Below are 26,990 nucleotides of genomic sequence, written 5' to 3'. Positions count from 1 at the left end.
AAAGAAAAAAAGCTCATTGACAGTAAAAGCCTGCTGGAAACTTGAGTACAGCTGCTGCAGTGGTTTGGGCAGAAGCCATCAGCCAGTCCTTGCAACAAGCCAAAAGAGGAGCACTTTGCATCTCCCTGGGGCAGGTTCCTCCACCCCTTCAGGCAACAGAGAGCAAAAAGCTCAAATCAAATCAAATGGAAGGCTGGCAGGCAGCAAGGGAATATTACAGCCACTGTATTGTTCCGGCAAATATTTAGATCTGAGGAGGGAGAGGCTATGTAGGTCACAGAATCTTACTAGATGCCTGTCTGAAATCTGGAATAGACAGATGGAATTTTTTTTTTATAATATGTCCATTGATTCCAAAGTATCAGAGAAGGAGAATGAAGAATACGTGGGGAGGCTGAACATGACAGTCACTATGTCAGCAAACAACACTGATTTTGGAAGCAGTGTCCAAGGCTCATGTTGAACTTTGCTCTGGTTTTGCCACTATTTTCCTCTGCTCTCGTTTACTTATCAAGTGCCCATCCTTCCAGGGAGGTGAAAGTCCAGCTCTGTTACCAGCACATAGGTCAAAGGAGCTGTACTCTGATTTACACCAGTTTACCACATGCTCCAAGGCAGCCTCTCAGTGTAGACTCTGGGCTGCAGTTTGTACCCTGTGTGCCATTTGTCAGGAGAAAACACTGTATGAAATGCTTTTCTCATGTCGAGAAGACACTGCTAAGCGTAAAAGGAACTGGGCTCAGTGGATAAAGTGCTTGCTATTCAAGCCTGAAGACCCAAGTTCAGATTCCCTGGCTCCATGTAAAAGCCGGAAGCCAGTACAGGTTATGTGATCCCAGCATTCTGACTAAAAAGCAGAATTTCCCAGGAGCTCTTGGGCCAGGTAGCCTAGAAAGTGCAGCAGTGAACAACGATGACAGTGAGAGCCTCTACTAAAAAAATAAATAAATAAAAAACCTCTGTCACACATGCACACACATGCCTGCATTCATACACATAGACATGAATACACACATACCCAAAATTAAAATTGAAAAGTTATAAACAGGCTTAGTGGTTAAGGCACTTGCCTGCAAAGCCAAAGGACCCCGGTTTGATCTGGTCTGTAAATGGGTTTGAGTTGGCTAGGACAGAGTTTTGCACATCTGAAAACATTGCTTTTGTTTTAATCCAGAGGCTTTTTAAAAAATTTATTTGAGACAGAGAAAAAATGAGTATGGGCTTACTAGGGCCTCCTGCCACTGTAAACAAACTCCATATGCATGTACCTCTTGGTACATCTGTGTGTGTGTGTTTGTGTGTAATGCAGAATCAAACTCTGGCCATCAGGTTTTGCAAACAAATACCTTTGGGTCTACATTCCAAAATTATAACCATCACTGGACTTCTCCAGTTCACCCATCTCCATCTGGCCCCTGCTCTTCCTTCCTTGGCACACTTGACTCATTTTTATGGCCACTCATATTAATTGCCTGGTTGCCATGGACATTTAAATCACTGGAGGAATGGCTGTTTTAAAGGAATCATCTTGGAACAAAGACTCTGCTTCCACAGGCCTCATTTCCTATGTTTGCATAGTACTGTACAAACATACACACACACACACACACACACAGGGGCTCATAGCTATCAGCCTAAAACGTGTCTCACCGGGTCCAGCATGAAGCAGTTGACACCACAGTCCATGGCAAGGACCAACATGGTGGCACTGCCATAGAGTGCATAGCCAGCCGCCACCAGGTTCCGGCCTGACTGCAGAGCGTCCTTCTCAGAAGGCTCATCAGTGGATTTCTGGAGCAAGAAAGAAAACAAACATATATTCTTGTTTTGCTTTGTGGTCCCTTTTTCTAGTTCAATCAGCAGCAGCCTGCAAGGCAAACAGGATATCTTCCCAGAGGGCCCTCCCACTACACATCAGCAGCCTCCTGATTACATTACCACAGCAGCCTTCCCAACAGACCTCTGACTTCCTGCATCTGGACACTTCCAACCAGTCAGGGTCCTGCTCCCATTTTCCTAATCCGATATTCCCTCATGTCTCCATTATCACTTCCAAAAAGCAGCATGACTTCTCGCCAGCTCTCACTAATGTAATCTGATTATGGGTATCAATGTCTTTCACCTGCCTACTCTATCTTTATTTAAGCAAATTAACATGGGCTGTAGGTCATCGGGTCTGGAGAGGAAATCAATTTCATGAGCTCTTGCCAATCGAAATACATATTCACTGAGCACTGTGGTCAGTCCCTTCCACATTAAAGAAATTCTCAGAAATCCAGGCTTTGGAACATCTCTCCAGAGCCATTACAGAGAAGGGCGGCCACTGCATGAGAGTTTTCACCAAGACCATAGTAAGAGACACATTTTAAAGCTGGACTCACAGTAATTGAGAGAACAGGGCTTACCACAGACTAGGGGTGGGAAGGGAAGAAGAAAGGGATAGAGACAAGTTAAGCATTAGGTACTGAGTCTCAGGTGGACAAGAGAAAAAAATGTTCTAGTGTCTTAGAATATAGTAGGTGGCTATTAATAATGACAATGTACCATGTAGTTCAAAAAAGTTATATTTTTGAATATGCTCACCACCAAGAAATGATAAATGCTTGAAAAGAAAGATATGCTTACCCTGACTTGAATATTACACAGTGTGTACACATGTGGAAACATTACACAGTACCCATAAATATCTATAATCACTATGTATCAACTCAAAAATCAAAAGTTAAAAAGAAACACATCTACATCACAAAACTGACCATTCATACACATATGAACACACACAGCAGAAACAAAATAACATCTGCACTTAGAATATATTACCTGTCCAAATACTTCTTTTGTTTTTTTCACTAAAACAAATCCCAGGAGCTGGGGAGGTGGCTCATTGGTTAAAGGCAGTTTCTTGCTAGCTTGCCATCCTGAGTTCAATTCCCCAGCACCCACATAAAGCTGGACACAGAGTGGTATATGTGCCTATAATCCCAACATGCCTACAGCAATGGGAGGCAGAGTTGGAAGAATCTGGAAGCTCATGGAACTGCTAGACTGGTGCACATGCAGTGGAAAAAAAAAAAGAGAGAGAATGTGCATCACAAGGTAAAAGGAAAGGACAAACACCCAACATTGTCCTCAGACCTCCACATGTGTGCCATAGAAAAAACATGCACATACACACACACACACACACACACACACACACACACACACACACTTCATACACATACCATACACAATACACCCAGAAAAATAAAAATAAAACACAGTCCAGGGAGATTGCTCAGTAAAATGCATGCCTTGGAAGTATAAAAGCCTAAATTCAATCCTCAGAAGCCACATAAAATTCCAAGTATGATGGTGAACACTTGTAATCCCAGTGTTGGGAGGTGGAGAACGGAGGATTCTTGGGGCCAGTCTAGCCTAATTGGTCAGCTCCAGGCCAGTGAGAGACCCTGACTAAAAAGATGGATAATGTTCTTCATCCAGTACCAAGAAGAAACACAGGCTAAGCCACAACCAACTTAAAGAGATGGTCCAGAGTGTCAGAGAGTCTGCCCAGAATTCTGGAAAGCCCTGGGTTCCATCTCAGCAGCACTAATAAATAATAATTCTACACAGTAGTAAGGAAAAACAACACAATGAAATTTGAAGAAAAATGGTCAAACCTCGAACAGATCATTCTCAGTGAACACACCCAATCACAGAAAGATAATCTCCGTATAGTCTCATTCACCTACAGCTCTAATCTGAATCTACCAAAGTTGCCAACATACCTAATAAGCATCTCAAGGACTGGACAATAGGGAGGGTGGGGAGAGAGGGGAGGGTAAGGGAGGGGTGGGGGACACAAAACTGGACGAAAATGTCAATGGTATGATAAAACTCTACATCCCAAAAGACCAAATGTTTGAACCTTCATCAGGCCCTTAGAGGGAACACCTGATTCACAAGGTCCTGGAGAAGGCATGACAAAAACTGACCATTATCGCCTCCTGTTTCTGTTTCTCTCTCTCCCTCTTCTCTCTCATCTCTCTATCTCTTTTATATCACTTATCCTTTTCTTCCTTCTCTTCTTGGGTGCTGACCTGTAACTCCTGGTACCAGCAGGTGGATATCATCCACAATGAGCTTTTGATCAAAGAGACCTACAAGGTCTCCCAAAAGAAGACAGATTTATGTCAGAGTGCTTGATGACCCACCATAGGTTAGTGGTAAGACCCTACTGCTGAAGACACCTTACACTGTTGGCACGTATCATGGAGCAACATGGCTGGAAGCTGGAAGAGAGTCAGTCCTCAGACAGTTAGCGTGTCTAGTGCCAGAAAGTGCTACATGAGCAACTGGGGGAAAATGACCAATATCACTCCAAGCAACACATGATCTAACCTACTTAGCAGCAAACAACCTGACCTGATGCTCATACAAGTGCAATAGTGGTGCATAGTCATGGTCGGAAACCAACTGCTCTCAAATTGGCTAACTGATCTACTCAGTGGAATGGAACCCATAGCTGGAGCTGGGAAACAAGACAGAACCACATCTAACAATGAGCCTGCTCTCCATTAAACTCCCTCTACAAAATAATGGTTATCACATTTACCTGGTACTGGCTTTACTCTCCTTTAGAGAATCTGCTTCTCTTTTTCAGATAGACACAGATCCTAAGGAGAGAACTACCCCATCATACCTCAAAAGGGCCCCAGCTGAAACCATGAATAATTGGGGAAACATGCAAGAATGCTGTTTTCTTGGTGAACCAGGAAACAGCACAAGGGTGAAGGAGATAGACATAGAGAACAATAAACTCCTACCAAATATCCAGATATCCAGAGACACAGAAGCACCCAAGATCTCAACACTGAAGCAGACCTAATATGAATCCAACATGGCTCAGGGAAATTTACGGAAGAGGGAGCGGAAAGAATGTCAGAGCCACACGTTGGGTCATGACACACAGAGACATTTCCTCCTACCCAAAACTAAAGGCTAACCCCACAATGCATGACCCACATAGCCCAACAAGGAGGATCCCTATGTAGGAGGGAGTACAGAGAGGAGGCTAACAATGGTACCAACTTGACTGTATTCACTGACTACAAAAATATAATAATAATAATAAGAAGAAGAAGAAGAGGAAGAAGAAGAAGAAGAAGAAAATGATCTGATCTGAAGCCAGGAGGATGCACTTACAACTTTATAATGTTTTATGACGGCTGCATAGGTGTTCATTCCATTTTCACTTTGCCTAGAGATACTTAATAGTTCTCTCTCACATACACATTCTCTTTCTCTCCCTCTCTTCCACATATACACAGATAAAGAAAAGAGACAAAAATATAAGAAAAGAAAAGGAAATGCACTTGGAAGTTCAAGTTATATGGTTGTAAGATACAGTCAAGTACACTGCTGAGCCACCTCTCTAGCCCTGGTTGTAAGATTCAAGGCAGCGATACTAGGTTTCATCCAGAAAACAAAGATTGTACCAAGAGCTCACCACTTGCAAAGTAAGCCTATCAGAATTACAGGTGATTTTTCAATGGAAACTAAAAGCCAGATGGGCTTGGAATTGAAGTATTTTAAAAGACCACAGCTGCCAACCCAACTACTGTACACAACAAAATTATCCCTCATAACAGAAGGTAAAAGAAAAAATTTCCATGAAAAAAACTGGCTTTAAGAACATATGAGCACTGACCCAGCCCTACAGAGAATACTGCATGGAATAATCTATGAAGAGCTGGACAAACATATTGAAGAGGCTACAGGAGGGAAAAAAATAATCAAAACTAGGACAGATATGAAAACAAATGATGATCAAGAAAATACCAAATTCCACAAAATCTTCAATACGAGAGGGACTAACCCACACTTCTCAATTAGAACTCTGAATATCAGTGGACTCAACCCTCCAATCAAAAGACAAAGGATATCCGGCTAGATTAGAAAACTGGATTGATTCATCCACTTACTGTCTTGACTTGAAGAAACCCACCTTACCCTCAAAGAAAGAAACTACTGTAGGGTGAAATATTCTAAACAAATGAAAATAGGAAACCAGCCAGTGTGGCTACAATAATATCTGACAATATACACTTTAAACCAAAAGTAGTCAAAAGAGATAAAGGAGACCACTTTATACTTATCAAGGGAAGAATTCAACAAGATATTACAATCATAAATATAAGGGCACCAAATAGAGGTACACTAAATTTTATAAAGCATAATCTACTAGACATTAAATCAGATATAAATCCCAACATAATAATAGCCAATGACTTTAATTCTACACTGTCATCAATAGACAGATTGTCTAAATGGAAAATAAATAAACAATGGAGCTAAGGAACACCATAGATCACATGGAACTAACAGACATGTACAGAACGTTCCATCCAAACTCTACATAATACACATTCTCCTCAGCAGCTCATGGAACCTTCACTAAAATAGATCATATATTCTGAAATAAATCAAGTCTCCACAAATTTAGCAAAATTGATGTAACTAGTAAAGCTAGAAATCAATAAGAAAGAAGCAAAAAATTTAAAAAAAAACTCTTAGAGATTCAATAACACACTTTTGAACACTAAATGACTCATTGAAGAAAAATCCAAACTGAATAAGAATTAAAACACAACATATCAAAACCTATGAGACACAATGAAGGCAGTCCTAAGAGGGACGTTTATAGATCTAAATGCCTACATTGCAAAAATAATGTAATGAGATCTCAGATAAATAACTTAACAATCCATAAGTCTATTCAAGCTTCCCAAGTTCACATTCTGACGTTTTTATGATCCAAAACCAGGCACTTCATATTCCACACTTTACCTTTTTTTTTTTTTAAATGTTTTTTTTTTAATTTTTGAGAATTAAAGCTTTTTTTTTAAATTTATTTTTACTTTTATTTTTTGGTTTTTCAAGGTAGGGTCTCACTCTAGCCCAGGCTGACCTGGAATTCACTATGTAGTCTCAGGCTGGCCTCGAACTCACAGCGATCCTCCCACCTCTGCCTCCCGAGTGCTGGGATTAAAGGCGTGCGCCACCACGCCCGGCCACACTTTACCTTTTTATAGATGCCAAAAATTGTTCCAATGGACACAAGACAGTCGATGTTGGAAGAGCCATCAAGGGGATCAAAGCAGACCACATATTTGCCCTGAACAATGAAAAAACACAACATTAAATATTACAATAAAAATATATCCTGAGAAGACAATGATGGGACTATAATGGAAAATTTTTAAAACTAGGAGTCTTATTCACTTGTATTCTATCATGAAAAGGATGAGAAGGCACACACACATGTGTGTGTGTGTGTCATCAGAGAAAATATAATTTGGGCTGGAGGGATTGCTTAGTGGTTAGGGTGTTTGCCTGCAAAGCCAAAGGACCCAGGTTACATTCCCCAGAAACCATGTTAGCCAGATGCACAAGGAGGCACATGTGTGTGGAGCGGCTAGAAGCCCTGGTGCAACCATTCCCTCTCTCTCCCTCTTTCTCTGTCAAATAAGTAAATAAATTAATTAAAAAATATATAACAAAAGAAAATATGACTTAGCATAGGAAGTCTAGAAGGTGGTAGAATGTAGACAGCTACATAATATTTCTTATATCACTGTTGTCAATAAATCATAACTTTCATTTGAGGAAGTGCTGGTAGCCAAAGAAAAGTAAGAAATAAGAGTAGCCATTTATTTCTTTTTATTTGTAAGGAAAGAAGCAATTTGCTGGGTGAAGGAAAGACTTGGCTGGCATTGGGATGTGTAAGAAAGACCTCAGGGGCTGGAGAGATGGCTTAGCGGTTAAGCGCTTGCCTGTGAAGCCTAAGGACCCCGGTTCGAGGCTCGGTTCCCCAGGTCCCACGTTAGCCAGATGCACAAGGGGGCGCACGCGTCTGGAGTTCGTTTGCAGAGGCTGGAAGCCCTGGCGCGCCCATTCTCTCTCTCTCCCTCTATCTGTCTTTCTCTCTGTGTCTGTCGCTCTCAAATAAATAAATAAAAAATATTTAAAAAAAAAAAAAAGAAAGAAAGACCTCAGGCAGGTCTGGTGGCGATGGGTGCTGCTCGCGGCTGCAACGCACAGGCTTCTCAACAGCATCCACTACAGCTCCTAAAGGAGACAGCCCACTGTGGCAGCAGTGCCACCTGGGCTTGGCTCTTTGGGTGGCAGGCTCAGGGGTGTGCTGCACATGGGTTGCTTCAGCTCTCAAGAGCTCAAGTCACATGATTCTTCCACTCCACTATAAAAGGTGCCATGGGGCTGGAGAGATGGCTTAAGGGTTAAGGTGCTTGCCAACAAAGCCAAAGGACCCAGGTCTGATTGCCCATGTAAAGCCAGATGCACAAGGTGGTACATGCATCTGGAGTTCATTTCTAGTAGCTAGAGGCCCCAGCATGCCCACACACTCTCTCTTTCTCTCTCTATCTGCCTGTCTTTCTCTCTCAAATAAATAAGTAAAATATTTTAAAAGATGCATGGTGGTAGAGCACAATCAATCTGTGATTTGAGTATTTGGTATTTACACCCTTGAATTTGGTAAGTGCTACAAATCAAAGGGGTGTGTGTTTGTGTGTGTGTGTGAGGGAGAGAGAGAGAGAGAGAACACCAGGTTATAAGCACATCACATCACTGGGAATTTTCTACCTACAAATTAGCCTCTTAGAATGTGTTTTTTAGTCATTCTCCCTCAGACTCAGATGGCTCCAGGTCCGCTTTCTTGTTCTTAACAAATCATCTCATGGATTGAGAAGAAACTGAGAAACAACAGACTAGAAAATGGGACTGCAACTACTACAAAGGCAAGCCGCAGCCAAGAAAGATCAGGTGACTGACAGACAACATCCAACACTGACTTCACCCATGTCCCTAGCACTGCAAGGAGTCGACCTCCATCCATGTCCCTGACACTGCAGACACTCCAACTCCACCCAAGTCCCTAACACTGGAGAGATTCTAATTCCATCCATGTCCCTAGCTCTGGATGACTACTTCTCCATCCCTGCACCTAACACTGCAGAGACCCTGTGAGGGCACAGAGAAACTTGGACTTTGAAAACAGCATGTACTACTATTTTGAAGTGATGCAGAAAAGGTGACTCAGGTGTGACTCCAGTCCCTAAAACAGGCCAATACAGGTAGCCTCTTTAATTACTTTCCAAGTCACTTTTCTAATTCTACTCCTTGCTGTCCCAAGTTTATCTCAATCATAGAAAGATAATTAGCTCTTACAAGTAACTATACTTCTAATCTCAAAAGGTGTCTTTCTTTTGGAGGCAAGCCCAACAGACTGACCATTTTATGACAAAGAGGGTGTAGAGGAGTATTAGTGGCCCAGGGCCTCCAGACACACGCACCACCTTTTGCGCATGTGTGAACATGCACATGTATCACCTTGTACATTTGGCTTACTTGGGATCTGGAGAATCAAACATGGGTCTTTAGGCTTCACAGGCAAGCTTCTTAACTGATAAGCCTTCTCTTCAGCCCCAAAGGTTTGTTTTTTAATTGCTATTATCTCTTTAAAAAAAAAACTGGCAATATTTGTTCATTCAGCAGTCTTCAGGAGTTATCTGTTGAGCCCTACCACATGCCAGGGACTGTGCTAGATGCTGGGATACAGGAGAGTATCATTTGTTCTCTGCCCTCATAAGCAACTGTTGGACCTCTAGTACATATATTCCAAGGCAAGTACCAGGAAATTTGGCAGTGGGGTCAGGTGTGAAGATTGGACATTTGGTGATAGAAATCCAGCAAAAGAGGTAGTTAACAGAAACAAGACTTGAAGATCCTTGAACATGGTAATGCAAAGTCAAAAATGGAGATGCATTTGTAGAAAGATGCTAACAGAGGAAAGATAGAACCATCTTGGACAGCAGAATGCAAGGACAGGTTCTAGATTGAAGCATCTCAAAGCACTGAGGAGGAAGATGGAAGTAGGAGGGAGCTAGGGTAATCCCTAGACCACCAGCTTGAAGGAACCAGTGAAGATGTGCAGCCGAGGAGGACAAAGGCACATGAAAAAATGTCACAGTACAAATGCAAACTCACCCTCTTCTCTGGTTCTACTATTATGGCATGTTTATCCTCTTCAGACACAAGCACACAAGTGGAAAACGACGACTTCAGCATGTTCATAACCAGGTCATTGGAGAGGACATCCAGTTTCTTCACTTGGTCCCCTGTCACATTGGTGGAGCCAGCAATGCCATAGCTAGAAGGGAAAAAGCCACAGAAAATCATCCCAGGCCACCAGCATCCCACCAAGAGTGAGTGCCAAGTGGACCTACAGAAAAAGAAGGAGGCTATGTGGTCGAGAAACAAAACAGGAAGGATGGTTATGCTTAAACTGGCTTGGAGAGAGGAAGCAAAGATGTCACTCAAAAGGCTTAATACCTGTCATAGGTCCCCACACACCTCTGTGACCAAATGCATGCTTTCCATTTTTTAATATGGTGTTCATAAGAAGCCACACTCCCCTATGAAATATTCATTTCAGTAATCTTAATATAGTGTATATCTATTTATTACTGTGTGCATATTTATGCTTTATACAGAACAAGTGGGAGTATTCTTATGCTTTTGTTTTTGTTTAGCCTAGCAAAAATCAATTTTTATTTTATCCCCATATGTGGATTCAATGCATCAGTTGGCAGCAAGCAAGAAAGTTAAGGTTAGGGACAGGGAGATGGCTCAATGTAGACTTATAATGCAAGCATGAAGACCTGAGTTTGGATCCCAGAACACAATAAAGCTGGATGTGGCAGCATGGATCTATAATCCCAGCACTCCTAGCAAGATGGAAAACAGACAGAGGAGAATCTCCAGAAGCTCGTGGGCCAGCTAACCTGCAGTAAACAGCAGTGTACAACAAAGAGACCTTTCTCAAACAAGATCACAGATAAGGAATGACACTTAAGGTTGTCCTCTGACTCCCACATGTGTGTGGTGCTCTGTTGTATACACACACACACACACACACACACACACACACACACCCTCCACACAAAGAAAGCCCAGGTTTGAGTGAGCATGATGTGTGAGCTAACAAAGGAGTGCTGTGGCTTCAGACTAAAAGATACTGAAAGAAAGGGAACATCTACTGGCCCTGACAATTCAGGTATCGAGGAGGAAACTCACACTTTGAACTTCAAACCACAGAGTATGAGCAAGCTATTCACTCTGACATCCAGTCTGGGCTGCTCTACACACACACACACACACACACACACACACACACACACACACACACACACCCTGGGAGGATTCTTGTGGAATAGAAGGGATAAGAAGCCCATAGTTCATACTTTCTTGTAAAACTACCTTCAAATCAATGATTATAAAATTCCCTGAAGCCTAAAGCCTCATCTAAAATGCAGCCTGCATTGTTAGAATGAAGGAGAGGGCTAACATAGAAACAGGACAGAGGCCAATGTCATTCAGGAAGGAGGTACAGAGAAAAGAAAGAGACTGGACACAGGAAGTGAAAGAAAAGAAGGCTAAGGGTGCTGCACTCATCTGGAAGTAGGCTGCTGAGGCTACCTGAGGAAATGCACACCCTGGCACCTCATGGATGCAGATTAATTGAGGCATCTCCAGGTAACCTGGAAAGCCAGGGTGGAGGTGGAGGGCTGAGGGTACCAGGCAGGTGGATAGCACACTTCAGACTGGCAGGTACTCCCCGTTTTCATCACTATCATGAAGAACCTGAAGCACACTGAGCGCCCAGTGGGGGAGGCTGACATCCACACAACACACAGTCAGCTTTGGCAAGGCCCCTTTGTCTGCATCACCTCATAGTGGATGACGCCCCAATGGCCAGAGTGCCTGGGGAAGGGGGAGATCACGTGGTGAGACAAGAAGCTAGCACGAAGGGAAGGGACTTGTCTCACCACCTCCCCCTAGATGCCACCATGTGTTAAGACCACCACACTGGGGAGCCGGCTCCCAGCTATTCCTGAAGAGTACACTCATAATAAGCTATGGGAAGGAACGGCCTACTGCATACTGGTCCAATTGCACCTGCTTCACAATCCTGGTCCCTTTGATTTTAAAGCTTCTTAGAGGCCTGCCTGCATGTGTGTGTAATCCACAAATACTTACAGGGATCTATTATACTAGGCCTTCAGAGCTGAACATGACAGACCAGGTCCTGCCCTCAGAGCACTTAGGTTTTAGTGATATGAAACAAAGAAGCAAGTGTTTCCAAATTAGTGAGATATGATGAGAGAAGGACAGGTATGCTCTGTAATATAATACAATAAGGTAACACATAGTGGTAAAAGAATTCTAAAGAGGGGCTGAGACAATGGCTCAGCAGTGAAGCACTGGCTGTGCAAGTGTAAGGACCTCAGTTTGGATCCTCAGAATCTACATATAACCCAGCACAGTATCACACATCTGTTATCACAGCATACCTGTGGCAAGATGGGAGGCAGAGAAAGGAATTTCCAGGAAACTCATAGACCAGCTACCCTAGTACACACAGGGGTAAATAACAAGTCTCTGCCTTAAAGTGGAAGGTAAGGATTAACCCCCACCCAAAATTGCCCTTTGACCTCTACATGTATACTGTGGCACACACACATTTACACACAGAGAGACACAATTGTTGAAAAAGTCAACAGTTTAAGAGAACTGGACATATTAGCTAGAATGGGCATGCTGTGTAGAAAGAGAACCCCTAACAAGCAACCAAATAAATAAGCAAATAAACAAGGTGATGGGTGGCAGGGAGGGTGGGTAATGGTTGAGGAAGTTCTCTGTGTGAAGGTGGCCTTCAAGCTGAATGGCATTAGATGTTTTACCAGTAGGAAGAAATTGAAAAGCCTTGAAAAAAGCCTAAATTAGCAAGGGTTCCAAAGAAAAGCTACACATGAGCAGTTTAGCCAAAGAAAATAAGTGTATTTTGTACATATTTCCAGAGGGAAGGATTGGGGACTATGTGTATATTTAATGAACAAATTTTTTTCTGCATGGGTGTGTGTAGAAGATGTGTGTGGTATGAATAAACATGGCTGTGCCATACATGTGCATACAGAGGCCAGAGAAACTTGGATGCCTTCTCTGTCACTCAACAATATTTCCTTAAAACAGGATCTGTTCCTCAAACCCAAGCCGCCCCTGTGAGTTTCCCATCTTCATCCCCCAGATGGGGAGTGCAGACATGTGTGACCCATGAAGTGGATTTTGGAGAGTCAAACTTAGTGATCTCCAGCCCAAGAGGCCCTCATGCTTAAATGTCAAGCACTCTTAATGCTGAGCCATTTCCCCAGCCTATAGCTTTCAGAGCTGAGCAGATGACTCAGTGGATAAAGTCCTTGACATGGAAGAGTGGCAACCTAAGTAATGACCTCCAGCACCCATGTACATGCCAAGTTGGCATGGTGGCCCAGCTACAAGTCCAGCACTCAGGAGGCAGAGAAGGGATCCCCAGGATAAGTTGGTTTGCTAGTTTAGCTGAACCAGTAAGCTCTGGATTCACCTGGAAGTTCCTACCTCAGTAGATGAAGCAGAGGGCAATTGAGGAAGGTACCGAACGTCAACCTCTGACCTCCACATGCAGGCACATGAGCACCTCCACACATACACACACGCGTGCACACCACACACACTTTTTAAAAAAACTGAGTTTGGGGCTGGAGAGATGGCTTAGTGGTTAAGGTGCTTGCCTGTGAATAAGCCTATGGACCCAGGTTTGATTTTCCAGGTTCCATTTAAGCAAGATGCACATGGTGGTGCGTGCATCTGGAGTTCGTTTACAGTGGTTAGAGGCCTTGGTATGCCCATTATCATTCTCTCTCCCTCTCTCTGTCTCAAATAGATAAATGAAATTTTAAAACCTGAGTTTTTAACCCATTATGCCTGTTGATTGATGGGATTCAGTAAGAGAGCTCCTGGTACACAGGGCAGCTTTTCCTGAGCATGCACCCAAAGCATTTGACCAAATGGAAATAAAGTGAGTTCTGTTATTCTGGGTCTTGCTCTGGACTGCAAATGGTCACAGAGATAACTTGCCAAACCAAGAGCACAACCCTCACTGTGTGTCAAGATCCTGGAGGGCTTAACCTGGGGTCACAGAGAGGCCAACACATAGAAGACCCAAGGGCCATAGAGGGTGCCATAACTTATCTATGATGAGAATCATGTGGTCCACATAACACACAAAATGGGTGAGCAGTGTAGGATGTGCCCACAACTACATTGAAGTACAGCAGCCACCTTTCCATTCTTGTGGCTTCCAGGACTCCCACTACACTGTTGGATGGGAGTCAGTATGTCACACTACTCTTCCACCTTTCTTCAGAAGGCCTCTTTGCCCATAGTGAGGGTCCCATCACTGTTCCAGAAGAAAAGGACTTTCTGGAGTCCTCAGACTCATAGGCTATTTGCTATTTAATTTCTCTAGAACATGTTACATGAGGGCTTCTCCACTGAGCCCTGATATTAAGAAAGCCTATGAGAAAGTGACTTGAAGGTAGAAACAAAAGGATGGATTTCCATATGCTGGGCAGTAATGCCACCACTGTGGTAGGAATGTGTCTAAGTATTATGGCTTGAGGCACCCTTTGACTCTCTTCCCAGCAAGTGAAATTAGCGAGCCTCATAGTTCTCTGACTGCACTGAAATGTCCATCCTGGTCAGGTATGTAGTGACAATTGAGGCACGGTAGTTTTTCCACCAGGACATCATTTGAAGGGATGTAAGGAATCTCTGGGTAGCACTTTTCTAGGGCTCATTGAAAATCTAGAAGCAGGTTTGGTTTGGTTTCTGGTGAGTTCTGAAGCTAAGGCAAAAGGCAAAGGGTCAATGCTTAGAGAATTCTCTGAGAGAACTGAAACTCTTCCACATAAAGAGCATATTTAAACTTGCTTCTTGAAGAAGGGAATTTTCAGTTCTTAGGCAGAAGAAAAACTATTTCATTCACCTTGTATTGTTAACACCTAGAACAAGGTCCACATGCAGTAAGTGCTCAAAAAATGCATTTTAAAGGATTTTAAAAAAAATGTATGAGTTGGTGTGTGTGTGTGTGTGTGTGTACCAGGGTCTCTTTGCTGCAACTATACACTCATCTGTCTTTATGAGTGTAGGAAAGGAACTGATTCTGAGCCAATAGGCTTTGTAAAAAGTACCCTTAACTGCTGAGCCATCCTCAGCCCCAATAAATATATTTAAATGGAATGAACTCATTCAGAGAGTAATAAAAGGATCCACGAACTCCTAAGCACAATAGTATTAGTACTGCTTCCCTTTGTAACTTCTACTATCCAGGATCTCTGCCACTGACAAGGCCACTGTACATTATAATATGCTCTAGATGAAAGCATGTTCACTGCATGAACTTTCGCACACAAGTACAGTAGCCCTTTCCTCCTGCCAGCTCACCAGGAGACTTCAGGATGTCATGGTCAAGACCACAGGCTAGGACTCTAGACCACAAGGATCCATAACCCAGATTCACTGCTTGCTAAAGGAGCTTTGTATAAGTCGTTTCTTGTCTCTAGACTCTGGTGTTTCACCTGCAACCTGGGAATATAACATCTCTGCTTCATACTCTGTAGAGTGAGAATAATGAGTAGTTGGTATGGGTAAGGAACTCTGTTGTAGTCAGCTCCAAGTTGCTGGGATGAACATCCAAAGCAGAAACCATTTATGGAGGAAGGGATTTATTTAAACTTAGATCCAGGGAAAGCTCCATCAAATGGTTGAAGAAGCTGGCTCCCTTTCATAAATCCAAGCAAAGAGACACCACCAAACAGCCCACACCACAAGCCAGCATAGCTAGAGTTCAAAACCTCTCTGTGTACCATTAAGCTGGAATTCAGATCCACCCAAACATACCTTGGGGCTGGATCCCAGGATCCTCCCCCTGTGACACCTCTTCCAGCCAAGAAATTCAAGTTACAAGCTTAATAAAAAACACCTGAGTCTATGGGGAACATATATTCAAACTACATGCTCCAAATAATGCCTGAAGCATAGTCTGCAAGAAATATTATCATTCCTTGCCCATTCCTACTTCTCTGGAATAAACACATCCATACTGAGAAGCAAAGTGTGGTCCTGACAAGAGCTTAGCACCATGGAGACCTGGATTCAAATTCAATATGCCTCTCTTACCAAATATGTGATCTCCATCAACTTGTCCAAATTCCCAAATTAACAGTTTCTGGCCACGTGTTCAAGGATGCTGGGTAATGTGTAAGACACATCTGGTCCACGTACACATCCCTCTCTCTAAACTAATAGCCATCATTGTTTTGTGTATTGGTGGGTGTGCATGTGTGCACATGTTTGTGGAGGCCAGAGGACAACCTCGGGTGTGGTTTCTCTCAAGCATCAACCACCTTTTGTGAGACAGGGCCTGTCAGTGGGCTGGAACTCACCGAGGAAACTAGGCTGGATGGCCAGTAAGTCTCAGGAATCTGCTTTTCTCCACTCCTCCAGCTCTGGGATGACAAGCATGCACCTCCACACCCAGATTTTGTTGTTGGAATATATGTGTGCTGTGGTGTGTGTGGTGTTTATATGTGTGTGTGTGTGTGTGTGTGTGCGCGCACAGATGTACCTGCCCCATGTGCATGTTAGTAGAAACCAGAGGAGAATGTTGGGCATCCTCTTATTTATCATTTGCATATTTCTTTCCTTGAGAAGGGGGTCTCTCCCTTAACCCGCAGCTACTCTCTGTCTGCAGGACTCCAGCAGTTTTTCTATCCCCACTCCTCTCCCAACCTCCACAGACTGGGGTTACCACACCCAGATTTTTACTTGTTCTGGGGAAGAGAGTTTGGTGGTCTCATGATTAAGTAACAAGCATTCTTAACCAATGAGCCCCCACATAGTTGTTCTCAGTAGACTCCCACAGGCATCCACTAAGTAAGTGTTGGTACTTGCATAGGTGAGGGACCAGCTCTAAACTTCTTTTTTTTTTTAATTTTATTTATTTATTTATTTGAGAGCGACAGAGATCTCTCCAGCCCTCTAAACTTCTTTTGAAAGTAACTTATAAGAAAATAGCCTGGGGCTGGGAAAAGGCTTAGCTGTTAAGCGCTTGCCTGTGAAGCCTAAGGACCCCCGGTGGAGGCTCTATTCACCAGGACCCACTTTAGCCAGGTGCACAAGAGGCACACGTGTCTGGAGTTCGTTTGCAGTGGCTGGAGGCCCTGGCTTACCTGATCTCTCTCTTTCTCTATCTGCCTCTTTCTCTCTGTCTGTCACTCTTGCTCTCAAAAATAAATTAATTAAAAGAAAAAAAAAAAAGTAAACAGCCTGCATAGAACTGCTGTCACAAGTAACTGACAAGGAAAATAAAAACTCACAGGATTATTATTTCCTTTGAAATCTTGTGACATTTCACTTCAAATTTATTCAAATGAGGTGGCCCTGCAGCTCAAGTAGTTAGAGTGGGAAATGCACCCTGGTAGTATTTAAGGTCATGTGACCTTTCCCTTTTAAACTCCTAGAGGTACAAAAGACCTTTTCCTGAACTTCAAGGACCAAAGCTGGCTTTAAGAAGTGGTCTAAGATATCTCATCTATTACTTTACTATAAAGCTCATTTTGTTCTATAAACACCAGTGGTATTTTTAAAAGGCTATACATCATTTTAATTTTTAGAATGGAGAAATTCTTACAACATAGGTTAATTTACCCCATACTTCAAAATCCTTGGAAATCTGGATTAAATATTAGCACATATGTGCATATGGTTTCCATAATGACATGAGCCATTTCATAACCATGAAGTCTGTGATATTTTATATGCAAATGGTCAAGAAAACCATGTTGAAAAGCATTTTTTTTTTTTTTTGAGTCAGGGTCTCATAGCCTTGGATCTGGCCTTGGACTTGCTATGCAACTGAGGAAGGCCTTGAACTCCTGATTCTCCTGCTTCTATCTTCCAAATACTGGGGCTACATATGTGCTCCACTATGCTAAGTTAATTTGGTGTGGGGAATCAAACTCAGAGCCTAGTGTATATTGGGCAAGAACTCTGCCAACTTGGCTATATCTCCAGCCACCTTGAACAGTTTCTTAAGCACAGATAACAATACAGGACTGGAGCCAGGGCCTGCCACACTTAAGGCCAATCTCCTTGTGACTTTCCTCTTGATGTTAAGCAGAAGTGCTTTGTGAGGCATGCAGAAGAACTAAGCTCCTTTTCAGAACACCATCTGAGAAAAATAGGGAGATTACTGTTTAAGCCTTATCACTAAAGTCCAAGGTAACATCACTGTGTTACTGATTGATTCCATGGTAAATGACCAACCACTCACCCAGCTGAGAACATCCAAGGGTTAGTTCAGAAACACATGGAAAACAAGTGAGCTGAAAAGGTCACAAACCTTTGCTTGCATTCATGTGGTCTGGAAATGGACAGTTAGGCTGGGGACTGGCATGTGTCTCCCATGGAAAGGGAGCTGAGGTTCACTCTTTGGTCATGAGGATCTATTAAACTAAGAAGTATAAAACAAATTGGATATGGTTCCTCACAGTTTAGTGTCGTATACTCTGAAAATGTGAAGACAAGCTTAAGCATGCACAAGCTGACCTGAAATTACAAAGTTGAAACTGAATTTCTGTATTATTTTCTCATATATAAAAGTAACATCTCTGAATATACTAGGAGCATGATAAGGGTATGTTTTCTGCAACCAGCCTGAAGTACAGCACTGTGTTAAGATGGAATGTTCTAACCTGGCATATATTCCTGCTGATGTGCTACAGAATGAAAGCAAAACATGAGTAGAGTTTACAAAACATACATACATACATACACTAGGGCTGCAGAGATTGCTCAGCGGGTAGTGCTTGCTATGCAAGCATGAGGACCTGAGTGCAGACCCCCAACAATAAAGTAGTGGGCATGGTGACATATTCCTCTGAGCCCAACACCCAGGGTTGGGGGAGATAGAGTCAGGAGGGGTTTGCTGGCTAGCTGACTAGCAGAATGAGTAAACTCCAGGTTCAGTGAGAGAATGCCTCAAAAAAATAAATAAATAAGGTGGAGAGCAACTGAGAAAGACACCCAATGTCAATCTCTGACCTCCACACTCACATGCATGTTTATGTGCACCCACACACATACATGGGCACACAACTTGAGCACATTGACACACATACATATATACACCACATACATATACACTCAAAATAGGTGAAAAAGAATAAAAATGTTCAGGGAAACAATGATGACATCAGTATCCAATTAGTAAGCTCAACTCAACCTCACACAACTCTCGGAGGTCAAAAATTCCACTGTCCTTATTTTACAATAGGAGAAACTGAGGCTCACAAATATTTCATCATCTGCCTATATTATCACAGAAATTAAATGGCAGAGCAAGGCACTTGAACTCAGCCCCTTCTATATCTAAAGAGGGCTATTAAGCTCTGCATTTTCCTGTTCTGTGAAACCTAGTCCTTCTGCTCTTCCTCTTACCTCAGGGCAAAAATGCTCACATCCAGCAGCAACATCTTGAATGCATCTTCCTGCCTGAATATCAGACCAGCCCATTCAACTACAGGCTAGATATATCCACCTGCATAACTCGATGACACCCAAGTTTACTGCTTCCAAAACATCTGAATCATCTTCCCATCCCACCCCTTTAAAAACCAGCTCTTCCTTGGGAATTGGTATGTGTGTGCATGCGTGTGTGTGTGCGATGCACATATGTATGTACTCATGCTCACATGCATGTGGGTACACAGATGTGCATGTACACATGTTTACTTGTGTGTTGTGTGGAGGGCAGAGGTTGTATTGAGTATCTTCTTTAATTACTCTCCACCTTATTTTTATAAGGCAGGATCTCTCGCTGAAGTTGGAACTCACCCATTCAACTAGCCTAGCTAGCAGATGAGCCCCAGATATGCACCTTTCTCTGCCTCCCCAGCTTTTGGATTACAGGCAAGCACCACCATGCCTAGAATTTTATGGAGGTGTTGGGGATCTGAACTTATGTCTTCGTGCTTGTGTGACAAATACTTTATCCAAGAAGCCATAACCCCACCTGGGAACCAATTTTAGTTTTGTTATATTGTTTCAGCTTTTGGTAGCTTGGTTCTGCTCTCTTGCTAAAATTAGCTCTCTACAAACATCCCTGGCTGTCCTGCAAACCCAATCTATGCTTAGACTTCAACTTTATCTCCATCCCTTCCCCCTTCGATGCTCCAGCTCTGATCACCTCTTCACTTTTCCACTGGTTTTTGAAATGTCTTCTCCAACTCTGCACTTCCAGCCTTATCTTCCCCCAGATTATTTATGCCACTCCCCTACTCCACAACCTTTCAATACCCTTTATTCTTTCCCTTTGCACAACAACAAAAGTACAATAGTCATCCTTGCCATAGGGTGCTTCCCCAATGCACCCAAAATGTCATATCTACAAATGCCCCCGCATGTACTCCACACTTTGGTCAAACAAAATTAGCAGCTTTTTCCAAAACATATTTCCAACTCTGACTCTTTCCTCATATGACCCCAAGCCCTCAGGCTCTGTGGATGACTTGAAACACACATCACAAATGCCCACCTTGAAGTCCCATAATTCTTTGCACTGGCATCATCATTCTGGTACCTCCATGAAAGCACCTTTCTGAATTCCTGTTGTACTTGTTTATTTCTCTGTGTGTATTGTATGTGTGTGTGGTGTGTTTACAGGTGAATGTATACATGGGAGAATGTTGGTGTCTTCCTTTATCACCCTATACCTTACTATTTGAAACAGGTTCTCCAACTAAATCTAGAGCTCACCTCTGTAGCTACATGAGCTAGCCAGTGAGTCTCAGGAAGTCTCTTTCTCCATATCCTTAGTGCTAAGACTATCGGTGTGCATTACCACACACAGCATTTGTAAATGGGTGTTTGGGATCCAAAATCTGGATCTCCTGCTTGTGTGGCGAGCACTTTATTTACACAGCCATGTCCTCAGCCTCCCCTTTCTGTTTTAAAATTAATTCTATGCCTGTATTTTTTCATATACAGTGAGCTCTGTGTCCTCTGTTGGTCTCCTTTAGAGTTTTAGACATTGCATATGTTCTCTACCAGTTTGCAGAATGGAATGGGATCAATGAATTCTTCAGACAGTGATTTGGATATGTACAAGGAGAAGTCAGCTACATGGCCATTCCATAAAACCATAAAGTTTAAGTCAATCCCAAAGGAGGGAGAGCAATGAAGTAGAGCTACACTTGACTTTGACCATCAAATTCCTCAGCTAAACTTGACAGCGCACTGACTGTTCCCACAGAGAACAGCAGGCCAGCTGCCCTTGTATGAGTAAGTGTGCCATCTCTGCTAAGTGGGTGGAGGTGAGCAAAACCCAAGAGACAATACTAAAAGAACACATTTGCCAAAAGTACATCCTTGGGACATAATTCTTAAATTACACTATAAGTGTAGCCAGAAAGCATGGGCAAAGGGCTTGTCTTACAAATGTGGATCTGACATTGATTGAATTTGATCCCAGTACCCATGTAAATGTAAAACTATCATATATGGTGTACCAGCCAGTTTAGCCTAATTGGCAAGCTCCAGACCAATGAGAGACCCTGTCTTGAGAGAAAATTAAAAGATGGACAATTGCTCCTAAAGAATAATACCCCAAGTTGTTCTCTGGCCTACACACACACACACACACACACACACACACACACACACACACACACACATACACACATACATGCACACACAAATGTCATCAGGGTGGCTGGGGAAATGGCTCATAAAGGTTTTTGCTTGCAAGATTGCTGACCTGAGTTTGACTCCTCAGTACCCACATAAAGAGGGATACAATAATCCTGAATCTTACATATGACAATGGGAAGCAGAGCCAGAAGAATTCCGAATTTCACAGGCCAGCTAGACAGGTACACACAAAGCAAAGCAGCAAAAACAAGATCACACCAAGAGTGACAAAGTGCCTCAAGCAAGGTGGAGGGAGAGGACAATCACCTCAAGGCTGTCCTCAGACCTCCATACATGTACAGTGGCATATGTATGAGCACATAAATACACATGCATACATATGATACATATGCACAAATACACGCACACACTTACACACATACACACTTAAAGGAAATACAGTCAGTCATGGTGGCACATGTCTGCAATCCCAGCACTTAGGAGGTAGAGACAGGAGGATCAGAACTTCAAGGTCATTCTTGACTACATCATGAGTTTTAGGCCAGCCTGAGCTATCTGAGATTCTGTCTCTACATATTGTTGTAACATTATAGTATCTCATTAGGAGTGGAAATAACGACAGTGGCAGCTTCAGAATGACAGAGAGATAAAGAGATAGAGATAGAGATGATAGAGATAGTGAGAACATGCTCCATGTTTAACTCCCAATGCTTCCCTGATGAGTTCCAGAAACTGGTCCTGGCAAGATTCTTGCATGACTGCAACCATCCCATCCCTCTGGGTGCATGAGCTCCTAGGGCCAATCTGGGTTCCTAATAAGCTCTTCGTGACACACTAGCACTTCAGCCAGCCTACGAAGCCTGTAATGAGTATAATTTGGAGGTCTTGCTTGAGATCATATCTAGATGCTACTGGCCTCCCTACATATAATGCTGGGAACAGTCATATTCTTATTCTCCCACAAGAGTTTTTAAGAGTCAAGCTTATAAACTCCCCATCAGCTACCCACAAACCAGGCATTGACACCTGTTCCAAAACTGTATTAACCAAAGAGCAATGAAAACTTAAATGCCCCCCTAATATTTTGAGGATGGTTCATCTGTGTGATGGAGATGCCATGCAATGGTCTAAAAGATGTGGAGATAACAGGAGATGACTCAGTTGTAAAGTGCTTGCCTCACAAGTTTGAGGACCTGACCACATAAAATGCCAGGCATGGTGACACATACCTGTCATCCCAGTGCTAGGAAGGCAGAGACAGGAGGAACCTGGGACAGGCTGGCCTGCAAGTCTAGCCTGACTAATGATCTCTAGGCCATCAGGAGAGAGATGTTGTCTCAAAGGAAGTGGTCAACACTCCTGAGGATTAGACCATAGGTTATCCTCTGGCTTCCATGTGCATGTGCACACATGTGCACCTACACACACACACACACACACACACACACACACACACAATACAAGAGGATAGTTGATATATACATCCTGATAGTGGAATTATGTACTTGGGATGATAAAGTAAACTGAAGAAAAGAATGTTAGTGTGTTTGCACTATGTTTCCTTGATACATGGGAATATGTGAAAGTACATTCATACAGAAATGTGAGCAGAAAGAAGTCTCTGGGAATATCAATGGGACACTAACAGTAGTGAATATCCCAGGGAATTGATAAGGATTGAGCTTCACTTTTTCCTGTTTTTTTTTTTCAATGAGTATAACTTACAATGGAGTTTATAATAATAACAATAAAAACATCTTCAAAAATCTAGTGTCACAACTATCTAGTCTACCAACACAACTTCTTTTATGGCCAAAATTAGCACCTATTTTCACAGTCCCACTTCCTGAGGTTTGTGAAATTCTGGGACACCTCAGAGCAGATGTTGTGCTTATCAGTTGCTCTGAGGATGTGATGGATACTCACATGGTTTTAAAATAAGGTAAGAAATGGCAATTGTTTACAAAGGTGGCTCATCTTCAGAGTGAAAGCTGAGAGCTGTAAGTTAAACTTGAAGTATAACTTCCCCTGAATGTGTTTGTGAAAGCAGAAAATACCTAAAAATGTGCTCTTCCAGAGACCAGGGCAGGAGTCATCCACTGCTTCATCAGCCATGCCTCTAGCTTTCCCTTCCAAGCCCTAACCCTGCTTGACATCTGAAAAGAAACATGGCCATAGTCTTCTCTCTTAAGAGTTAGCTCATTGGGCTAGGAAGATGGCTCAACGGATAGAGTGCAGGCCATGGAAACATGAGGTCTAGAGTTCGGATCCCCAGCACCCAATCAAAGCTGAACAAAACAGTGTGTGTCTGTAATCCCTGTGCTCCTGTGGTAAGAAGGGAGGCAGAGACAGGTGGATCCTCAGATGGGTTCATGGGCCTGCTAGCCTGGTGAACATGGTGGCAAATAACAAAAGAGATCCTGCTGCAAACACGGTGGAAAATGAGAAGCAACACCCAAAGTAGTCCTCTGACCTACACACACATGTCAAATACACACACACACACACACACACACACACACATACACACACTAGTTCCATCAAGGCAAACTCTGGGAGCAGGGCTAACTAGAAAAAAGAATCCAAGTCAGGGTGGTATGTCATCTTTGTATTGTTCATAGGTATGTGAAATATTAGGAAAGCATGTAAACTACTGAAAACCCCAGATGCCCTTCAGTTGTAGTGAGGACCAATTGGAGGTCAAATGCTCACACATACCAGAACAAAGCAAGGGGTGTTTGTTGTGTGATTTACAGAAGTCATAGCAAGAAGGTGCCCCGGAATTCCCATGCCCAGATCCCCTCGCTCCTTGCTACTGGCCACACAGTCTGCAGACCTGCCACCTCATAGCTACCCACCAAAAGAACTGGTAACTGCAGAATCTCCACGGAAAGAGGCAGCTGCACTGCTGAAGGAAGGGCTGCATTTTAATCGAACCCCCGAGGAGTTCCTGTACACCCTGATGTCTGAGAGACATTCTTTGCTTCAATCCGAAGCATTCTGCTTCCATGCTATCTTTGGACTCCTCACTAAATGGTGGTCGGCACGGGCACCATTGTTGTATATGGGTACAGGTTTTGAAGCTTGTAAGGTGGGTTTTCTGTTCACAGGGGACAACACACTGCAAACATCACCAGAAATGGGGAGTCTCTTGGGGGCGCTGTGCGTCCAGCCGCTGCTTCTCTGTTAGTTCCACGCTGCGGTGTGTGTGGCGGGGAACTTCTAACTACTGACTTGCTTGGGTCAAGGAGGAACCGGATTAGAATCCTAGTTGGGACCTCAATTCCAAATGACAAAGAACAGACAGGGAAAGAAAGGCACCCGAGACAGCACTTTCCAGTTCCTGCTAAGTCACCCACTTTCACCTGGGTCTGAGAGGAACCCCAAGCCGAGCTGCTCAGGCCAAAGAAGGAGGTGGAGGCAGAGGCAGGGGTCGATGTGCGCCTCCACGATCAGGAGAAGGGGGGCTTGTGAGACAGGTTCTCAGCTGTCAGATGGGCGCACAGGAGCACAGAGGCAAACATGCGGCCGCCTGGCAGATCCCCGAGCGGGCGGACAGACAGACAGCACGCAGCCAAGTTGCCCGAAACCTAACTCACAGATGCGCGATGCCCGCCTTGCGCACCGCGGAGGAGATGGCTTTGACCGCGGTACAGAGCGAGTTGAGAAGCTGCGTCATCTCGCCCGTGCCGCGAGCCTTCCTGCCCTCCTCCATGACGAAGCGGGTCAGGGTGCTGATATCCGTGTCGAAGGGTGCTTGGTCCGCCATGCTGGAGCCGGGCACAGGCGCGGGCGCAGGTGCGGCAGGTGAGGCAGGTGCGGGCCTCGGGACTCACGATGGGGGTCGTCAACTGTCTGCAGACGCGTAGCGCGACTCGCCCAGGCCGGATCGAGTCCCCGCGGGCTGAGTCGTGGGGGAGCCTATAGGTAGCAGGTCCCCGCCCCCTGCCCCAGGCACACCTCCGCGCTCCCCGCTCCCCGCCTCCACCCCAACAGCCACTGCCTCCCAGACTCTCCTTCCTTCCCTCCATTCCACATCCCCGCCCCTAGGGCCTCGCTGCCTCCTCCAAGTCCTCCACTGGTCTCCCTGCCACAGTGCCAGTCGAAAGCGGCCATATGCCTTGTGGAAGGTGCTTCTGGGCCACCTGCACGATCAAATTCAGTCCCCAAAACTACCCTGCCTAGGAGGAAGGCACGATTTACTTCGCCCCCCTCCCCAATATCAAACAGAAACGAGTACCTTGCTAGCTCCCATACTACAGCCCACATTGACCAGCGGATCCCTCCCTTCCAGTCCGGGCCTAGTCCCTGCCCCTCCATCTTCCCCCTCCGCCCACCCCATTATTACCTGGCTCCTCAGACCCATCTCAGAAGGCAGTCCCTCATTTGTGTAATGGTCCATTCCTGCATCCTTAATTTTGGCCCTCTCATGATTGCTAGAATTGGAGAGCCATTGAGGGATGTTAGTTCCAATGTGCGTGTTTTACTGGGGGAAAGTGGCAGACATGAGTAGGATCCTCCTGGGTCAGTTGTCTCCATAGCCAACCCACACCCCGTCGCTTTCTAGCCACAGCACTGCAGTCACACGTTGCTTCTCAGGGGCTTGTGCTGAGCAGCTACTGTGTGCCAGAGCACCTGTCCTCTCTGGACTCAATTCTAGAGCCCTAACAGATGCCAAACCCCTGCCCTCCTGAGCTTACAGTTTACCAATAATAAGAAATAGACTACTAAGGAATTTGTTACACTAGCTACAAATGCCATAGGAGGGAGTGAAACCGCAAAGGGAAATAGTGTTGGGAGGGTGGTGAGAGTAATCCCAGGAGTCAGGGGAGACTTTACTGAGAAGATATTGGAGCAGAGCTGACATGTGAGGGAGGAGCCAGTGGAGACAGTGAGAAAATCATTTTCCACAGAGACAAGATAATTGCAAAGGCCCTGGGGTAGGAAGAGATTTGACAGCTTGTTGCCTTTCTCATTGCTGGGATCAAGTACCTGACAAGCAACAACTTAAGGAAGGAAGGGTTTATTTTGGCTCACCGTTCACGATCACAGTCCATCATGGTAGGGAAAGCATGGTGGCAGGAGCTTGAGGTAGCTGGTCACACTCAGTCCACAGGGAGGAAACAGAGTGATGAATTCTGCTGCTCAGTTAGCTCTCTCCCTTTCACACAGCACAGGACCTCCATCCCATAGAAAATCCCTTTCAAACCTGCCAAGAGATATGTTTCCATGTTGATTCTAAAGCCTGTCAAGTAGACCACCAGAGACCAACCTCATCACAGCAGCCCAGTGGAGTATAGCTTGTACAGTGGTGCGGTAGAGATGAGGCCTTGGAGGCG

General features: G+C 44.0%; 1 protein-coding gene across 1 annotated transcript in view; it reads right to left on the bottom strand.

Annotated features, from left to right (window-relative positions):
* Fbp1 (fructose-bisphosphatase 1) overlaps positions 1 to 25,565 on the bottom strand; it is a 31,503-nt gene extending 5,938 nt beyond the window's left edge. The window contains exons 1-4 of the mRNA XM_004656861.2: positions 25,251 to 25,565; positions 10,051 to 10,213; positions 7,067 to 7,159; positions 1,651 to 1,791 (exon numbers count right to left, since the gene is read on the bottom strand). Of these exons, the coding sequence (XP_004656918.1) occupies positions 1,651 to 1,791; positions 7,067 to 7,159; positions 10,051 to 10,213; positions 25,251 to 25,420 (567 nt within the window). The 5' untranslated portion in view covers positions 25,421 to 25,565. The remainder of the gene's footprint in view (positions 1 to 1,650; positions 1,792 to 7,066; positions 7,160 to 10,050; positions 10,214 to 25,250) is intronic.
* Between the last annotated feature and the right edge of the window lie 1,425 nt (positions 25,566 to 26,990).

The sequence above is a fragment of the Jaculus jaculus genome, chromosome 2, assembly GCF_020740685.1.
Source record: "Jaculus jaculus isolate mJacJac1 chromosome 2, mJacJac1.mat.Y.cur, whole genome shotgun sequence".
Lineage (NCBI taxonomy): Eukaryota > Metazoa > Chordata > Mammalia > Rodentia > Dipodidae > Jaculus > Jaculus jaculus.
The sequence above is the reverse complement of the archived record's forward strand: the minus strand, read 5'-3'. Positions and strand labels throughout refer to the sequence as shown.